We start from the raw sequence: 14,395 nt of genomic DNA, 5'->3' as shown, positions 1-14,395 counted from the left end.
TTTCAATAAAGAAAATGATCAACTTGAAAACTAAAGGAAAAACTAACATTTGTCGTGCAAAAAACAAAAAGAGAAAACATGGGGCAACTGATGTATTCACTTTTGGATGATTCCAGCAGTGAAGAGGACTGGCTGAATGAGGAATCAGATTATTAATTATTATTATAAATTATTAATTTTAACTTATCGTCTTCAATATTCATTTTTTAAATGTTGGCGCTCTTTTCAGTATGGTTTCACCAGTCCGATTTAGGCTGTTTACTTTTGGAATTTAGAATTTTGACATTTTGTCGCATTTCTGCTAATTTCCGTTCCCTTATTTTTTGAGCAAACCTAAATGAGAATGACATTTCGAACTGTTCTCTCTTCTGCTAGTTTTACTACTAAAAAAGTACTGGAACACAACTATATTAACAAATCAGAAGTTTTCCGATGGTAGAATTAACAAGGTAACCTTTATTGACAACATTTGTCATTGTCAAAATGTATACATATGGTGTCTGACTTGTACCATGCTACCATGGCTCAAGTAGAAAGGTAGTAACTTGAAAAAGTACGAAAACAGAACTAAACAGTTCAATATTGGACACCAATTCTTGAAAATCAACATGTCAGCCAATAAGAAGCTGGCAACAATTCTACTTTTTTACACGGCCAAATTTGCCTAGAATAATTATTTTATTTTGTTTAAGTAATATATGGTGAAGATGTTACAAAATAAGAAATACGAAGACACGTGAAAACTGAATATAAATTCATGATTTAATTTTAAAATCATTTTCTATTTACACTTTTTGATATTTCTTAAAATGGTTAAATATCGTCCACATTCATGTTGTAATAAGCATTTTTGTTGTATATTTTGTAAATAATTGAGAAGAATAACAAACAACAAAATTTGACATACATAGAAGTAATAAAATGACAATATATTGGAAAAAATATGAATATGAAAAAATATTGGAGAAAAAATAAAACGCTTCTACCTTACGTTTTATTGAACGTACAACTATAGCATAATATAATTTACGCCGTCATTTAGTTGCAATGCGGCATTTTCCTACCCAGGGTTGTATTTCGCCATGTTTTCTCAATGAATTAGTTTACGACGAAAAGCGACAACAATCAAGACAATTTATTTTTAGCTTAAAAAATATAATAAAATATACAATTTACTCAACATGCCCGTCATCGATGTTGCTAATCTGAAGGTAAGAAAGTTTAATTGCACTTTTCATGTGGTTACAGAACGCTAGATGGTCATGAAAGTGCACTAAACAGAACACTTGTAATCAGAAAGAGCACTAAAATACATACACAAATATATCTAATCATATAATAAACTATTTCATTGTTATTAAAGGTAGCGGATTTGAAACGTGAGCTGAAAGATAGAGGTCTCTCCGTTGCTGGAAACAAAACCGAATTGCAAGAACGCTTACAAGCTGCTCTGGATGGCGAGCCATTGCTAGAAGACTCATCTATTGCCGGTGAGGACATCTTGGATGAAGAGGCTGTATTATCTGATGAGGAAAAAATTCTGGCAGGCGATGAGAATGAACTTCTCAAGAGCCCAACAACTACACCTACCACAATTTTGCCCTCAAAGGGTGCATCAGACAATAATGATGCTATTCTAACGGAGGACGAGATATTAGAATCTCCAACCACGACAGCGAAAAAAGTAGTATTGAAACGAAAGATATCAGTGAACAGTGGTGCGACCAATGAATCTTCAAATACAACCAAAGAGAATACCGAACCCACCCAACCAAAATCTGCAAAAGTTAGTGAGCACACGCCCATCACAGTTGGAAGCACTGGGAACGCAGCAGCATCCGGGACTGGTGCAGCGAAAAAGTTTTCGGAAATGACATTGCAAGAACGTTTGGAATTAAGAGCGAAGAAATTTGGTCTGAATACTACTGCAGCGGCAACTGCCACAAACTCCGTCTCCGCAAATAAGGCCATTTCACAGGCTCCCGTTGTTAGTAGCGAAAAACAAGTGGAGCTATTGAAAAAACGCGCGGAACGTTTTGGTTGTGTTACATCCACCAATTTGGCAAAACTGGATGCTGAAGAAAGAAGACTCAAACGGCTACAACGGTTTGGAGGTGAAGTAACAGCTAAAGATAACAACACAACAAACTCCACGCCAGCTGATTCCAGCGAGTGGGCAGAAAAGGCACGAAAACGTTTGGAGCGTTTTGGCGGTGCTTCAGCAACAACAACGTCCACGTCGTCAACCACACCGGCTGCAGCTGCAACTGCGACGACCACAAATCCAGTTGCAACAGCTGCTAGCAACTAATCATGTATTCTCTTATTTTTTCTACTTTAAGAGTTATTTGTGAAAAAAATTCTCACCTCTCTTCAGTAAGTTTTGCAAACGTAAACAAATTCATTTGGTTAAGTCCATAAGATATATAATGAACAACAAAATATTCTTAACATCACTAACTAAAATGCAAAAAAAAACATGTTTTATTAACATTTCTATAAAATTCAAATAACATACCACCATACAACATATAGCAATAAAAAATCAATACAAAATTTCATATGAACGAATTTGTAGCGTAATTTATTACTATATTGATAAGGAGAAAATTTTTCGTTTGTATCTTTTTAGGGTCAGACATATCTTTGTATTAATAGAAGCGAATCCAAACCTATTGATACAGAAATATGTGCCTTAAATCTACACGAAATATTCTTGTACACCAAAATTGGCCTAAATTGAGACATTTTTTCATTATATGAGAGTTTAATAACATTCTAATGTTGAGGTTTGTCTTAAAGAGGTGGGTTTGGAATACGTTATATTTTTATTGTACGGAAACGTTCAATAAAAAGAAAACTGGTTATAGGTAATTTTTTTATATAAAGTATCGGTACAAAAACGGTACACTTTTTCCCAAAACGCGTAGTAGCTATGGTTAGCTTTCAGCATTTTTAAAATAAGCTCTTCCAATATTTCGAGGAGGACTTCTAACAATCTCTATAATAAATTCAGAGATCTAACAAAGCAGATAAATAATTTTAATAATAGAGCAAGTTTTGGATGTTACGTTATGTGGTACCTATTGATTTTTCGAGTTTTAGAACTTTTTTACTTTTTCAACCAATCCAATTCTTGCATTCGATGTGTAACACATTTCGTTCAAAGTTTTTTTATAAACAAATCTGGGACTTAGGTTATGCTGGATTTAGGGGAACCGCTCCACTCGGATACCCGCTCACCCATTGTGTTGTGTGTCCGATCGAAATTTTTTCGTTATAAAATAAGAAAATCTGGCTACAGAAGGACCGTTGCATGGGGGCTGTACTTAAAACGATATATTCAATTTTCAAAACTTTTGAGTGTATATAGAAAGTTAAAATGAGGACCTAAATCAAAAAATTTTTGTAAGGGATTTCGACACAGAAATTTCAAACACAAAATATTAGACAATTCTCGCATTCGAATGTGGACCTATATTAACAGTTTTCTGAAGGGGGTCAGGAACACAGAACAACTTTTAAACACCAAATTCCAGAAAATTCCGAGGAAAAAGGTACGGAAAAGCGACGTTATGTGAGCGCTATACGAAAAAGTTGGTCAATATAACCCATTTTCAAACTTTATCTAAGTTCAGACCCAAAACGCATGAGTACCAAATTTCGAAACTATCTCAATTCCCTCGGAAGAAAGAGTGATTACAAAAGAGGGACGGACATGGCTAATCGGATATGAATTTTACGCTGATCAGGAATATATATATATATATATCCTTTAATGGATCTAAAAACATTATTTCGATTAGTTACAAACGGAATGACAAACTTAATGTAATCTCCATGCTATGTATGGTGGAGGGTATAAAAATACCAATTTAGATAAATGTTTACCTCAAGGTAACCAAGCACAAAAAAATATGCCAAATAAAAACTCATAGCTTTCTAAAAGTTTCATTTATATTCTTAAAATTGTTATTTTATTGAGAATACATTAATTCCATGGTCGTCGGTTCAAACACTACGTATGGAGAGTTTTTTTTATTTTTTTTAAAACTACACTGTTGTTGGGACAACGACGACGATATCATTTGGTTGTAAAACAGGGAGGGATGAAAATTGAGATTTTCCCCCAATGCCGTTTGTTTCTTTTTTTAATTCTTTTTTATTTTTTTACATAAAACAACATCACTTGACAAAAGTGATGTCTGTTTTATGCTGCTGGTTGGTTCTTCTAATTTAAAATGAATGTCTGGTTAAAAATACACAAGTGTTTCAACTTAAAATAAATGTCTAAATGTTAGAAATCATCATACATATATGGTAAATAAGTTTAGATTATATACTATATATCTGTTTGTATTAAAATTTAAGGGAAGTGTCAATACAAGTCCAGGTTCAGTGGAACACTTCATCTAATTTTTTGTTTTGTTTTTGTAAATGAAGCCGTGGCAGGTGGGAGTGGACTAATTTTAGAAATATGTTACTTTAATAGTACGTCCATCCATGCGAGAACCATCCATAAGCGCTGCAAAAGACAAACAAAATATTTTGAGATATTTTAGAAAAGCGTAATTTAGTTTAACAACATACCTATGGCAAGTTCAGCATCTCTCTCCTTAAAGAAACGCACAACACCCAAATCGTTGCCCCGAATTTCAGCGAATTTTACCTCGCCAACATCCCTGAATTTGTCTCGCAGTGTTTGCCAAGTACAGCTCAAGGGTATCTAGAAAATGGAAACATAAAACAATTAAATTGTTGTAAATTGGTTGTGAATTGCTGAAAAAACTTACATTTTTAATAATAATTGTATCTGATTTGCGCACATTTCCTGCATTGTTGCCGGCATTGCCACCTGCTCCAGAACCATACATATCAAGGGCGTTACCCGAGCCATAGTCACCATCTAAGGCTGGACCAGCATTACCACCTCCACTGGCACTGTTGTACGAATTAAAGCCACCTCCTCCGCCAACAGAGTTTCCGGCCGGTGCATTAAAACCCGATGAGTTGCCAAAGCCAGAACTGTAGTTGTTACCTCCTGTACTGTAGTTGTTCGACAGACCTGCATTTCCGGCTGCGAGGGCATCATCATTGCCACCACCTTGTCCTTGGCCCAAGTTAATGCCCAAATTATTCAGGGAAGTTGTTAATAGAGGATTTGAGAGAGCGGCACCCAAACCACCAACCACATTGGTTAGAGCTGCCAAATTAAGACCGGAATTGGCATTTAAGGGTAAATTTCCTTGGGCCTTGTTGCCAACTGGGGCAACGGGTGCCGGCTGTTGCACACCTCCATTGTTGCCAAACATACCGCCAACATTGGGTCCAGCATTCATGCCCATGCCGCCGCCATTACCTCCCATACCGCCGCCGCCACCGACATTCATGCCACCACCCATGTTGCCATTGTTTACACCACCCATTTGTTGGGATGAATTGCAATTTTGATTGGAATTGGGCAAGTTACGGGCAACATCCTTCAATGGTTCACCATTGGGTCCCAAACCGATGCCAACACCTCCCAAACCTTCGGGCAATTTAATGCTTTCACCCTTGTCAGGAATACGATCCAAACGCACGGTCATGCGTCGATCATACAACATTTGACGATCCAACATGGATATGGCCTGCACAGCTTCTACAGGATGATCATATTCAATAACGGCAAAACCGCGGCTGTTTCCATCCTTGTCTACAGATAGGTCAACACTCTGTACCTTGCCGGCCAATTTAAAAACTTGTTTAAGCTTTTTCGTATCCACTTTATAGTCAAGCTACAAAAAATGGAATCACAACAGCAAGGGAATAGAAGAAAAAACGAAAAGGAATTAGTAAATGAAACTCGAAAAAGCATGGCTTTCACAAATAACCCCTTGCAGCCACAGGCCAGCCGACGTTACTAAATTTATTCATTACATTGGATTTTAGGAAACTTAGTTTAGCCGCAAAACATTACGTGGAAATCAAATGTTGAAAGATTAAAAAAAAAGAACGAATAGTTTGAGAATCCATCAAACGCCCTGCTTTCATTTAGAGCGCAAGCTAGATAAAATTAATGTCCGGAACTGCATTACCATGATATTAGTGAATGTGGTTCGTTCGATTGAAATGAAACAAATTGAGACTGTCTGTTTTCATTCAGAGAGCAACTTGTCTACGGCGGATCGAAATATAAAGATGTTAGTAAGATTAAGTAAATTGGATGAAACTTGTCCAATTTATATGGCTCTATAGGCGTTCATTTGAAAGCTGCAACAGATCTTAGAGACTCGTCGAGAAGCCAATGATAAACAAATAATAAAAACAGAAAAAAGGGAAATTTAATTTCAACTGGAAATTTTAAAATGGCCCATATTTTTTTTAAATCTATTGAAAATATACAGCAAGGCACAGCGCAGAACAGCCATCCCTATTGAAATTAATCATTTATAAAATCAAAAATAATCTGACAAAATATAGCCATCAATTCAGGGCTGGTAACAAACGGAGAGCGGCGCAAGATCTTCTTCTTTTGATTAAAAAAAACCCTTTTGGTGAACACCACCCAAAGTAAAATAGAAACGTTCAGGACTTATAATTTAATGGCTGGTATGAGGAGTTGTACAGCGCAAGTTCCGCCTAGAGAAACATAATGTCATGCAATTTGTCCTTCATCATTTTTAGAAAGAATCGAAAAACCATTTGTAAAATTATATCATTCCCGATTACGCTACGAAAATGCAAAGTAAATCGTCGAACCTTACAAACGCAACAACGAACACTTACATTTTTTTAATTTCTTTACTTTTAGGGTTGTAGGTCTTAAAAAGAAAATCAGTTTTTTATAAACAATACTCACATTAGCAACGAAAACTTTATTATGCAAAGGTCCAGTTATGCCAAGATTCTCCAAAAACGACGCTGAAAGCCCATAATAATTATAATTCGCTGGTGGGTTTACAAAATCATTAGACATCATGTTATAATTATTACGACCAGATCTAAAAGGGAAGATATCAACAACAACAGTAGACGAATAAGAACACGTTTTCAAGAACGAGAGCAACAACAACAACAAGCTGAATTTAGGAGAGTGAAAGAGAGGATTCGTCATCAATCATCATCAAAATAAATCAGACAAAGAGCTGAAAGAAAATGTATAGATGTTGTTGGTGGTGCACACAACAATCCACATCAGCTGCAAATGTTGCTTCTGTTTGATTTGCTTGTTTTCCACAAAAAACAAGCTATAGGTAAGTCTAATATTATTGTTTTCAACAAATGCTAATAGGAGGGATGATATTGCTTTGAAGTTACAACTGAGAGTTCACTTTACGTATATTACCTTACTCAAGTTTGTTTATATACAATTTAATAATAATTATTATTATGTATAAATTATTTCAATATAACTACTAGAAGTTTGTTACGTTAGTTCAAATTTTAAGAAAGTATAAAAAATACATATGCAAACACTATTTCTGAAGATCAAATCCATTAAGATATTTCCTTTTTCAAATTCGATATAGCTACACAGTCCTCAGAAAAAAATAAAATCGATAACAACGAATTTTAAAAACCCCTTCTAATGATTCCAGATTTGTCATTTTTAATACTATTCAAAGGCATAAACGTTGGATAGTAAGCTTTAACAATTTCCATTGTAGCCATAAAAAATCAAGTGATGTTAATCAATCAGTCCAAAATGTCTAGAACTTGGAGAAGCAAACGAAACCCAGTATGCAAAATTTCAGCACTGGCACAATTTAAGTGGGAAGTTACGGTTAACAATAGATTCAAATAAAGCCAGCAGACTAGGAGGTATATTCTAAAATAATTTATATAAATTCCTTGTCCAAACAATAACAAAAAATATATAATCGCTAAAGCATGAACTGCCTAATTTTCTGCACAACATCTAAGATTAGTATCGATTTTAACGCCTTTTGCCAAGTTTTAATTTTAGAACAATTCACTTCCCGTAATTTTTATAATCAAATGTGGAATATTTATTAGACAAATAGTTTTCCATCTTCAGCTTGATCAGGAAAATATGCTTCATTTATGCAATTAATTCCCCGGGGTTGTTGGAATATTCAAATAAATATAAAATTGTAAAACTTGTACACATTCCCGTATGTAGCCCCTTCTCACTCTAGCGAAGGCTTACCTATGTTATTTTCGAAATTAATCCCAGGTAACAAGAAACTCTACTGTACTTTTAATTTACCTGTGGCGAAAACACAAATTTTGATCACAAAAGGACACAGCCCATTAAATTTCAAACAAAACTAAAGAATATTTTTTTCAAAATCTACAGCCTTCAAAAATTTTAGCATTTGGACAAACGAAAAATAGAGGAAAACTGGATTTTTTGTTTTCTGCGCAATCCACCAAAAGTAGTTTTTTATAACTATTATATGAGCTTTAGTTATTAAGGGATTTTTTTTGAATATACTTACGATCGATCGTCATCGCGTCTACCACCATAACCTCCATCATTGCCGCCGCCACCACCGCGTCCTCCACCCATACCACCACCGCCGCCGCCGCCACCATCACGAATTATGCGTCCACATTGATCACGTTGTTCGCCGTGATCTTCCTTGACAACCAACTCGCGGCCATTCACCTCATAGCGATTCATTTTCTCCAATGCCTTTTGTACATTATCGGGATCTTTGAATTCCACAATGCCGCATCCGCGGGCCTTGCCATTTTCGTCATGGAACAGCTCAACATATTCCACCGAACCCACAACACGTCTGAACAGATCTTTGAGATCTTGCCAACGGTAATCGTAGGGTATATTCGAAATGTAAATACGACAATTACGTCGCTGCTCACGGCTACGGTCGCGATTTCCAGCACCGGCGGCAGAGGATGTATCTGCATCGGAGAAGCGTGTTCCACGTGCCCGACCACGACGCTCGCGGTCTTTTTCACGGTTCTCAAGACCGGCGTTGTTTTCCATATCGTCCGAAATGTTGAAGCGCTAAACAAATTGAAAAATAATCTTTAATATTTGCAAAACTATATACTCATCAAATATTTTCTTTCTGCACAGCGTCAGTCGGCGTCATTGGCGAAAATAAAAATGGCGTCTTCATTTTTATCCGGCAAAAATTGTTTGCAATTTCTTACCTTTCAACTTATTTATTCAATTAAAAAATTCTCCGCTTTGTGACCAGCAATATTCTGCTGCTCGATGCAAATATTTCTTAGGATGCTATTAAATTGAACTAGTTTGTTTTTTGCAAAATCGCCGACAAATCCTCCTGGGCCGTAATGAACGCGGTGAAGAACAAACTACAAATCACGTATACACACGAAAATCGAGGGATAGGTAAATCGACTTCCGATTAATTGAATAATCGATTTGAGTACTCGACTGTGGACTTGGATGAAAACCGAGTACTCGACTATTCATAGTCGATTGTTCAGCTTATGCTATGTTCTCAGTGCCCGTTCATACGGCACGATTCGTAATTCGTAGTAACATCCTTTTTTCCTTTTTTCAAATTTTTTGTTTGTTGATTTGTATAGGAATTTGTGCGAAAGTATATTAAATTAGCATTAATAATAGAAGAAATTATTGTTTTTTTCTCCCAAGATTTATTTTATCTTTCATTTAACAATTTTCATTCATGAATGATTTAAGACTTTGTCTTATTGTGCTTTTAGGGCTGTCATTTATGTTTTGAACTTTTTGTATAAATGTTGATATTTACATATATTTATCTTTTTTTAAATTCGGTTGGAGAGTAACTTGTCAAAAAATTTTTGAAAATAAGTGAATTAGCATTACTTACTAAAAAACAGTGAGTGTTTTTTTTTTTTTTTTTTTTTTTGCAAATTCCTGTTCAACTAATGTGTCCATTACCCCCAATACCAAGGTCCTTGTTAAGGTCAGATGAGTTGGTTGTTATTGTGGTTGAGTTGTGCTTCTAAAGCGACTTTACCCGTGTTTGACATTGTGATATTATGAAGGATTGTCGATCTCAATTGTGTTTTTTTATTGTGATTTACACGACCTGTTTATATAGTGTTGTAGGGTGTAATTATCGAAATATTGGGAAATACTTTCAAGTTTTTCTGCCAACATCGATGGCAATATTTTTTGGATTTATAATGGAAAAAGATTTTCCTTCCTTTAGTAACTTATAGTGAAATTTTCTGAGGAATATTTTTGACTTTTACGTCATCCTTATAAAACTATGCTTTGTAGATGTTTTCTGTTTTCATGATCTAACACTGCCTTTACACGGTGACATTTTTTAACCATGCCATTTTTTTTTGTTGGTAAAAGGTGTAGAGAGACAAGGATAGAAGAAAAAATGGCACGATAAGCCACCGCACAGGGTTACATGCCATTTTCTTTGCATTTCTCTTTTTGCTTCTTCTGAATTTTTTATGATTTTGACATTTCATATCGTTTCTTTATTGTAATTTTTGATGAGTTTCTTTTATTGTGATGTGATGTTTTTAGTGATTGAATTGTATAGTGAATTATATGAAAATTATTTGGAAGTATTAAAAAGTAAAAAAAGAAAGTTAAAATAAAAGTTAATAATGCTATATTTAACTCCTCAATAACTTTTTTCATCATTTCTTCTTTAGATTCACACATTTAATTTAAAATCACTTCTTTATAAATATCTGTTACAAACAATTAGCTCTATACGAAATACTGAATAAAATAAAATGTCAGAAAAAATGCCAAGCACTATTATCGTAAAATGCCGTGTAAAGGCGCGAAGATTTACGCAGAAATTTTAAAAGAGAATTGATAAAAATGCCAGCTAAAAATTCCACCGTGTAAAGGCAGTGTAACAGTATTCTTCTACCATGTTCTGGAACAGAAGATATATTTATTTAACAAATCCTGCAATAGTGCATTTAAAATGTCATGTGTGAACATGTTTTAAATTACGTTTTGATTGGATATAAATCGATCTATAGATATCTGGGCTGTAATACATATGTGTTTGTTTACATTTCCCTATTGCGGATATGATTGAAAGGCGGAATTCAAGAGGGGCACTGGTGCGAATACATGTAGAAGACGGATTTCAAGAGGGGACACAGCACGCATTGTGTAATGTGATAGAAATTTTTGTTTGGTCGATTGCGGAAAAGTTTATAAAATAAATGAATTAAACTTGTTGAAAACAATGGCAGGATTCACAAAATTAGTCAATGTGTCCCAAAGCATAAAAGTCTGCTGTGCGGCCTTGGGTAATTTGTCCATACAGAGCACAACAAGAAACTTTGGATCACTGTTGAGGTATATTCCGGCAACTGTTTTTTTTCTTGATTGGACATCGTTTTCTATGTAACTTTCTGTTTTATATTTAAAGGTTTCAACAACACGTACAACCTCAACTATGTGCCAGTGCTTCGGCAATCACTGGTCGAAATTTCTCAACGAACCAAACAAAATGTGATTTGATGCAATTTTTTGACGATCCTAAAAACTGGCCTGAAAATGAGGTTAAAGTTGGTCGTGCCTGGAAGCTAGATGAACTACGTATAAAGTCTAACAAAGAATTGCATCAGTTGTGGTATGTTTTACTAAAGGAACGTAACATGCTGCTGACCATGGAACACGAATGCAATGAGAAGATGGAACTGTTTCCCAGTCCAGAGCGTTTGGATAAAGTGAAAATATCGATGGAGAATTTGGAAACAGTTGTGAGAGAACGTAATAAGGCCTATCATTTGTTGGAGACGGGTGAGACTGGTGAACGTCCTCAACGTTTGGTGGCTAACAATCTGGGTATTCGCTACATGTACAAGTGAGTATGGTGATAGAATGCAGTTCAATATAAAGTGTATACATTCCTATTAAAGTTTTAATAATTTTCAACATGATACTGACTGTGTCGAACAATAGGAATATATGTCTTGGACGCATTAGAAAGAGCTACCAGTCGACACTCTACGGAAAATATTTATTAAAAAAAAACATTATTCTTTTAATTTTCAGATCTGTTGAGCATGTCCTGCCGCCATTTATGAACGTCAGATGGATTAAGACCCGCTCCATTGGCTACGGAGGACGTGCTGTGCGCAAATTCTTGTTGAAATATCGCGAAAAACTTTACAATGAAAAGCGAAAGGCCAAGAAGTAAGTTAAATTTGGAAATAGATGCAAACAACATAAAAACCTATTATTTTTCTTGCAGTCGCTCTCGCAATGAAGTCATGATGTTGCTACGCCGCAACCCTAACATGGATGTTGATTTCCTCAGACGTAAATTCCCCAATGTGAATATAGATAAATTGATGGAGTCGGATAAAATCCGTGGTCATTATGTACCCAATGTATAGATTCCAAAATAATACAAATTTGTTGTGTTTTTTAAAAGTCACGTCCTGTTTATTATTTTAGTCATCGTTGTCAAAGCTGATTTTTTTACCTTGGAAAGCAGTTATAACGGGTTTTTGTTTCTGTTTTGCTGCCCAAGAAGGATGTAAATTTTCACCGCTTACATTTTGCGGTTTAGTTTCTTTGGCAGATTTATTTACATTTAATGACCTAACATTGCCTTTATCTTCTTTTTCACCTTCCCCGTCACCGAATACAATTTTCTTGCCCTGGAAACCCGTTATTATAGGTTTGAGCTTTTGTTTGGCCGCCCAAGATGGATGCAGTTTCTCCCCAGCATCAATGTTGTTCTTAAAGTCGTCTTTTGGTTTGTCATCGAAGCGCTGATGGCCTTGCCTCCTATTATCATTTCCAAATCGGTTAGGTTTTTGCGAGTGTTTATCATCGTTCCACTTGTTTCTCTGGGGGAATTTATTTTCACCCCGTTGCTGTTGATCTTGCCTTCTACGTTCGAATCTATTTGATTGTTGGGGGTATTTTTTGTCTTGCCATTTGTCTTTCTGCGGGAAACTATCTTCACGCCTTTGCTGTTTTCGATTGTCACGGAAATCTGTATATTTTTTCGAGCCATTCAATTGTATAAGATGCCTATCCTTTTCTTCCTCCTTGTAGGTTTCTTCCACTTGAGATTTACTCACAACTGCCGTGGAAAGATAATTTTCTCCAGTTTCTGTAACAAAGAATGGATCAACAACATGTGTCGTTTCTTCAGTTTCTGATTCTGCATTATCATCGTCGCCGGGTTTGAAACTTTCCGGTTGACTTTCTTCGTCTGATTCATATTTCGGTGTTGGATTTTCTTGTGGTTCCCTAAGCGTTGGTTTTACCTCTGGTTTGGATTTCTTTATGGGGACATCGTTTCTTATCGGTTTTTCATCTTTTACCGGCTTTGTTCTTTTGATTTTTGGCTTTTCAATTGCTAAAATTGGTTTACTTTCGACAATTTCCTTTGGCAGCTTTTCTTCTTCCACTTCTTCTACTTTCCAGCCAGGTACAGTGGATATAGAGTCATCTTTAGGTGCCTCCTCGCTACCGCCATTCGGACAATTTTGTTCTAACCATTCGTTTCGTTTACGAGCCATTGCTTTTTGCTCCTTCATTGCTTGCCGTTTGCGTTTCTTTTCCTCCGTTCTTTCTATTTTTTGCCGCCTCTTACTATTTTCCCTAAGTTCTTCTCTCCATTTGGCGCTTTCGTTGTCCTCAAGTTTTAGCTCTAATTTAAAGCGTTTTATTAAGCCCTGCATAACTTTGTTCATTGAAAGCAATGCTCCGGCCATTTCCTCGGGTGTTGACGAACCATTCGTTATCACAGCTGCAGGGGGTTTCTCCAACAATAAGACCCCTTTCATAATTTCAACACGTTTGAGTTTCTATAAAAAATAGGAACGATTTTAACAATATCAAGTTTCTTTATAGTCGTAAGATATACCTTCAAGTGTTCCATTGTCTCTGTCGATTTTCGGATTCTTTCTTTGCACTTGCCATCATCCGGCCGTTTTTCCAACAGGGTCTTTAATTTTCGTATTTTGTGCACGAGTTTGTTGATAGTCTGTAATCGGGCCTGTTGTATACCCTTTTTGTTGGATATTACCTTTAAAAGGAGAAATAACGCTTTAAATTTAATAACACTTAAATGAAATGCATTCAGCTTACCATATTATTAAACTGTAGTTTATTCAACATTTTAGAGTTTTCCCAACTTTTTCCTCGTACTAACGTTAAATAAATCAAAACCAAAACAAAAATGTGTGTTTCTGTGTAGGGATATACAGGTCGATTATTGACTATCGGAAAATATAGATTTGCTTAAGGCCTTTACCAAAATGCTTGCGTGCGTATAAGGGTCATATCAAAGGTCCGACGTACAATACCACAAATTCACCTTCCTCACCATGGAAAAATTTTGTGTACAGGTTTGCCGATTTTATTTATCATAAAAGCTAAAACTTTTTAATTGATTTTGTTTTTTCAAAGACAAACAAAGAAGATTTATTAAAACTCATGACTGAAACAATGCCGGCT

The 14,395-nt window shown here is 35.6% G+C and overlaps 4 protein-coding genes across 4 annotated transcripts; 2 read left to right on the top strand and 2 right to left on the bottom strand.

Moving 5' to 3' along the window:
* Positions 1–1,053: 1,053 nt before the first annotated feature.
* Positions 1,054–2,567, top strand: LOC101896018 (SAP domain-containing ribonucleoprotein). Its single transcript, XM_005184783.4, has 2 exons — positions 1,054–1,211; positions 1,364–2,567. The coding sequence occupies exons 1-2, from the start codon at positions 1,182–1,184 to the stop codon at positions 2,309–2,311; spliced, it is 978 nt and encodes a 325-aa protein (XP_005184840.1). The 5' UTR covers positions 1,054–1,181; the 3' UTR covers positions 2,312–2,567.
* A 1,372-nt stretch (positions 2,568–3,939) lies between these two features.
* LOC101895844 (myelin expression factor 2) lies at positions 3,940–9,308 on the bottom strand. Its single transcript, XM_005184782.4, has 6 exons — positions 9,127–9,308; positions 8,445–8,977; positions 6,842–6,983; positions 4,794–5,777; positions 4,591–4,726; positions 3,940–4,525 (listed from the first exon to the last, which is right to left on the bottom strand). Exons 2-6 carry the CDS (start codon positions 8,954–8,956, stop codon positions 4,470–4,472), a joined length of 1,830 nt encoding a protein of 609 aa, XP_005184839.1. The 5' UTR covers positions 8,957–8,977; positions 9,127–9,308; the 3' UTR covers positions 3,940–4,469.
* Positions 9,309–11,022: 1,714 nt separating this feature from the next.
* LOC101895487 (large ribosomal subunit protein uL29m) lies at positions 11,023–12,356 on the top strand. The gene is made up of 4 exons (XM_005184780.4): positions 11,023–11,269; positions 11,343–11,780; positions 11,972–12,112; positions 12,171–12,356. Exons 1-4 carry the CDS (start codon positions 11,157–11,159, stop codon positions 12,313–12,315), a joined length of 837 nt encoding a protein of 278 aa, XP_005184837.1. The 5' UTR covers positions 11,023–11,156; the 3' UTR covers positions 12,316–12,356.
* LOC101895669 (serum response factor-binding protein 1) lies at positions 12,334–14,168 on the bottom strand. The gene is made up of 3 exons (XM_005184781.4): positions 14,027–14,168; positions 13,803–13,964; positions 12,334–13,743 (listed from the first exon to the last, which is right to left on the bottom strand). The coding sequence occupies exons 1-3, from the start codon at positions 14,054–14,056 to the stop codon at positions 12,373–12,375; spliced, it is 1,563 nt and encodes a 520-aa protein (XP_005184838.1). The 5' UTR covers positions 14,057–14,168; the 3' UTR covers positions 12,334–12,372.
* Between the last annotated feature and the right edge of the window lie 227 nt (positions 14,169–14,395).

This window comes from Musca domestica, unplaced genomic scaffold (assembly GCF_030504385.1).
Source record: "Musca domestica strain aabys unplaced genomic scaffold, Musca_domestica.polishedcontigs.V.1.1 24, whole genome shotgun sequence".
NCBI lineage: Eukaryota > Metazoa > Arthropoda > Insecta > Diptera > Muscidae > Musca > Musca domestica.
Note: the sequence above shows the minus strand (reverse complement) of the source record. Positions and strands in the feature narration are given on the sequence as shown.

Coding starts and splice junctions, on each gene's coding strand:
- LOC101895669 (XM_005184781.4), bottom strand. CDS start 14,056: ATGTTGAATAAACTACAGTTTAATAATATG. Junction 13,965..14,026: donor AACTACAGTTTAATAATATG/GTAAGCTGAATG, acceptor CTCCTTTTAAAG/GTAATATCCAACAAAAAGGG. Junction 13,744..13,802: donor AGACAATGGAACACTTGAAG/GTATATCTTACG, acceptor TATTTTTTATAG/AAACTCAAACGTGTTGAAAT.
- LOC101895844 (XM_005184782.4), bottom strand. CDS start 8,956: ATGGAAAACAACGCCGGTCTTGAGAACCGTGAAAAAGACCGCGAGCGT. Junction 5,778..6,841: donor ATAAAGTTTTCGTTGCTAAT/GTGAGTATTGTT, acceptor CATTTTTTGTAG/CTTGACTATAAAGTGGATAC. Junction 4,526..4,590: donor AGATGCTGAACTTGCCATAG/GTATGTTGTTAA, acceptor TGTCTTTTGCAG/CGCTTATGGATGGTTCTCGC.
- LOC101896018 (XM_005184783.4), top strand. CDS start 1,182: ATGCCCGTCATCGATGTTGCTAATCTGAAG. Junction 1,212..1,363: donor TCGATGTTGCTAATCTGAAG/GTAAGAAAGTTT, acceptor TTGTTATTAAAG/GTAGCGGATTTGAAACGTGA.
- LOC101895487 (XM_005184780.4), top strand. CDS start 11,157: ATGGCAGGATTCACAAAATTAGTCAATGTGTCCCAAAGCATAAAAGTC. Junction 11,270..11,342: donor AACTTTGGATCACTGTTGAG/GTATATTCCGGC, acceptor TTATATTTAAAG/GTTTCAACAACACGTACAAC. Junction 12,113..12,170: donor GAAAAGCGAAAGGCCAAGAA/GTAAGTTAAATT, acceptor TTTTTCTTGCAG/TCGCTCTCGCAATGAAGTCA.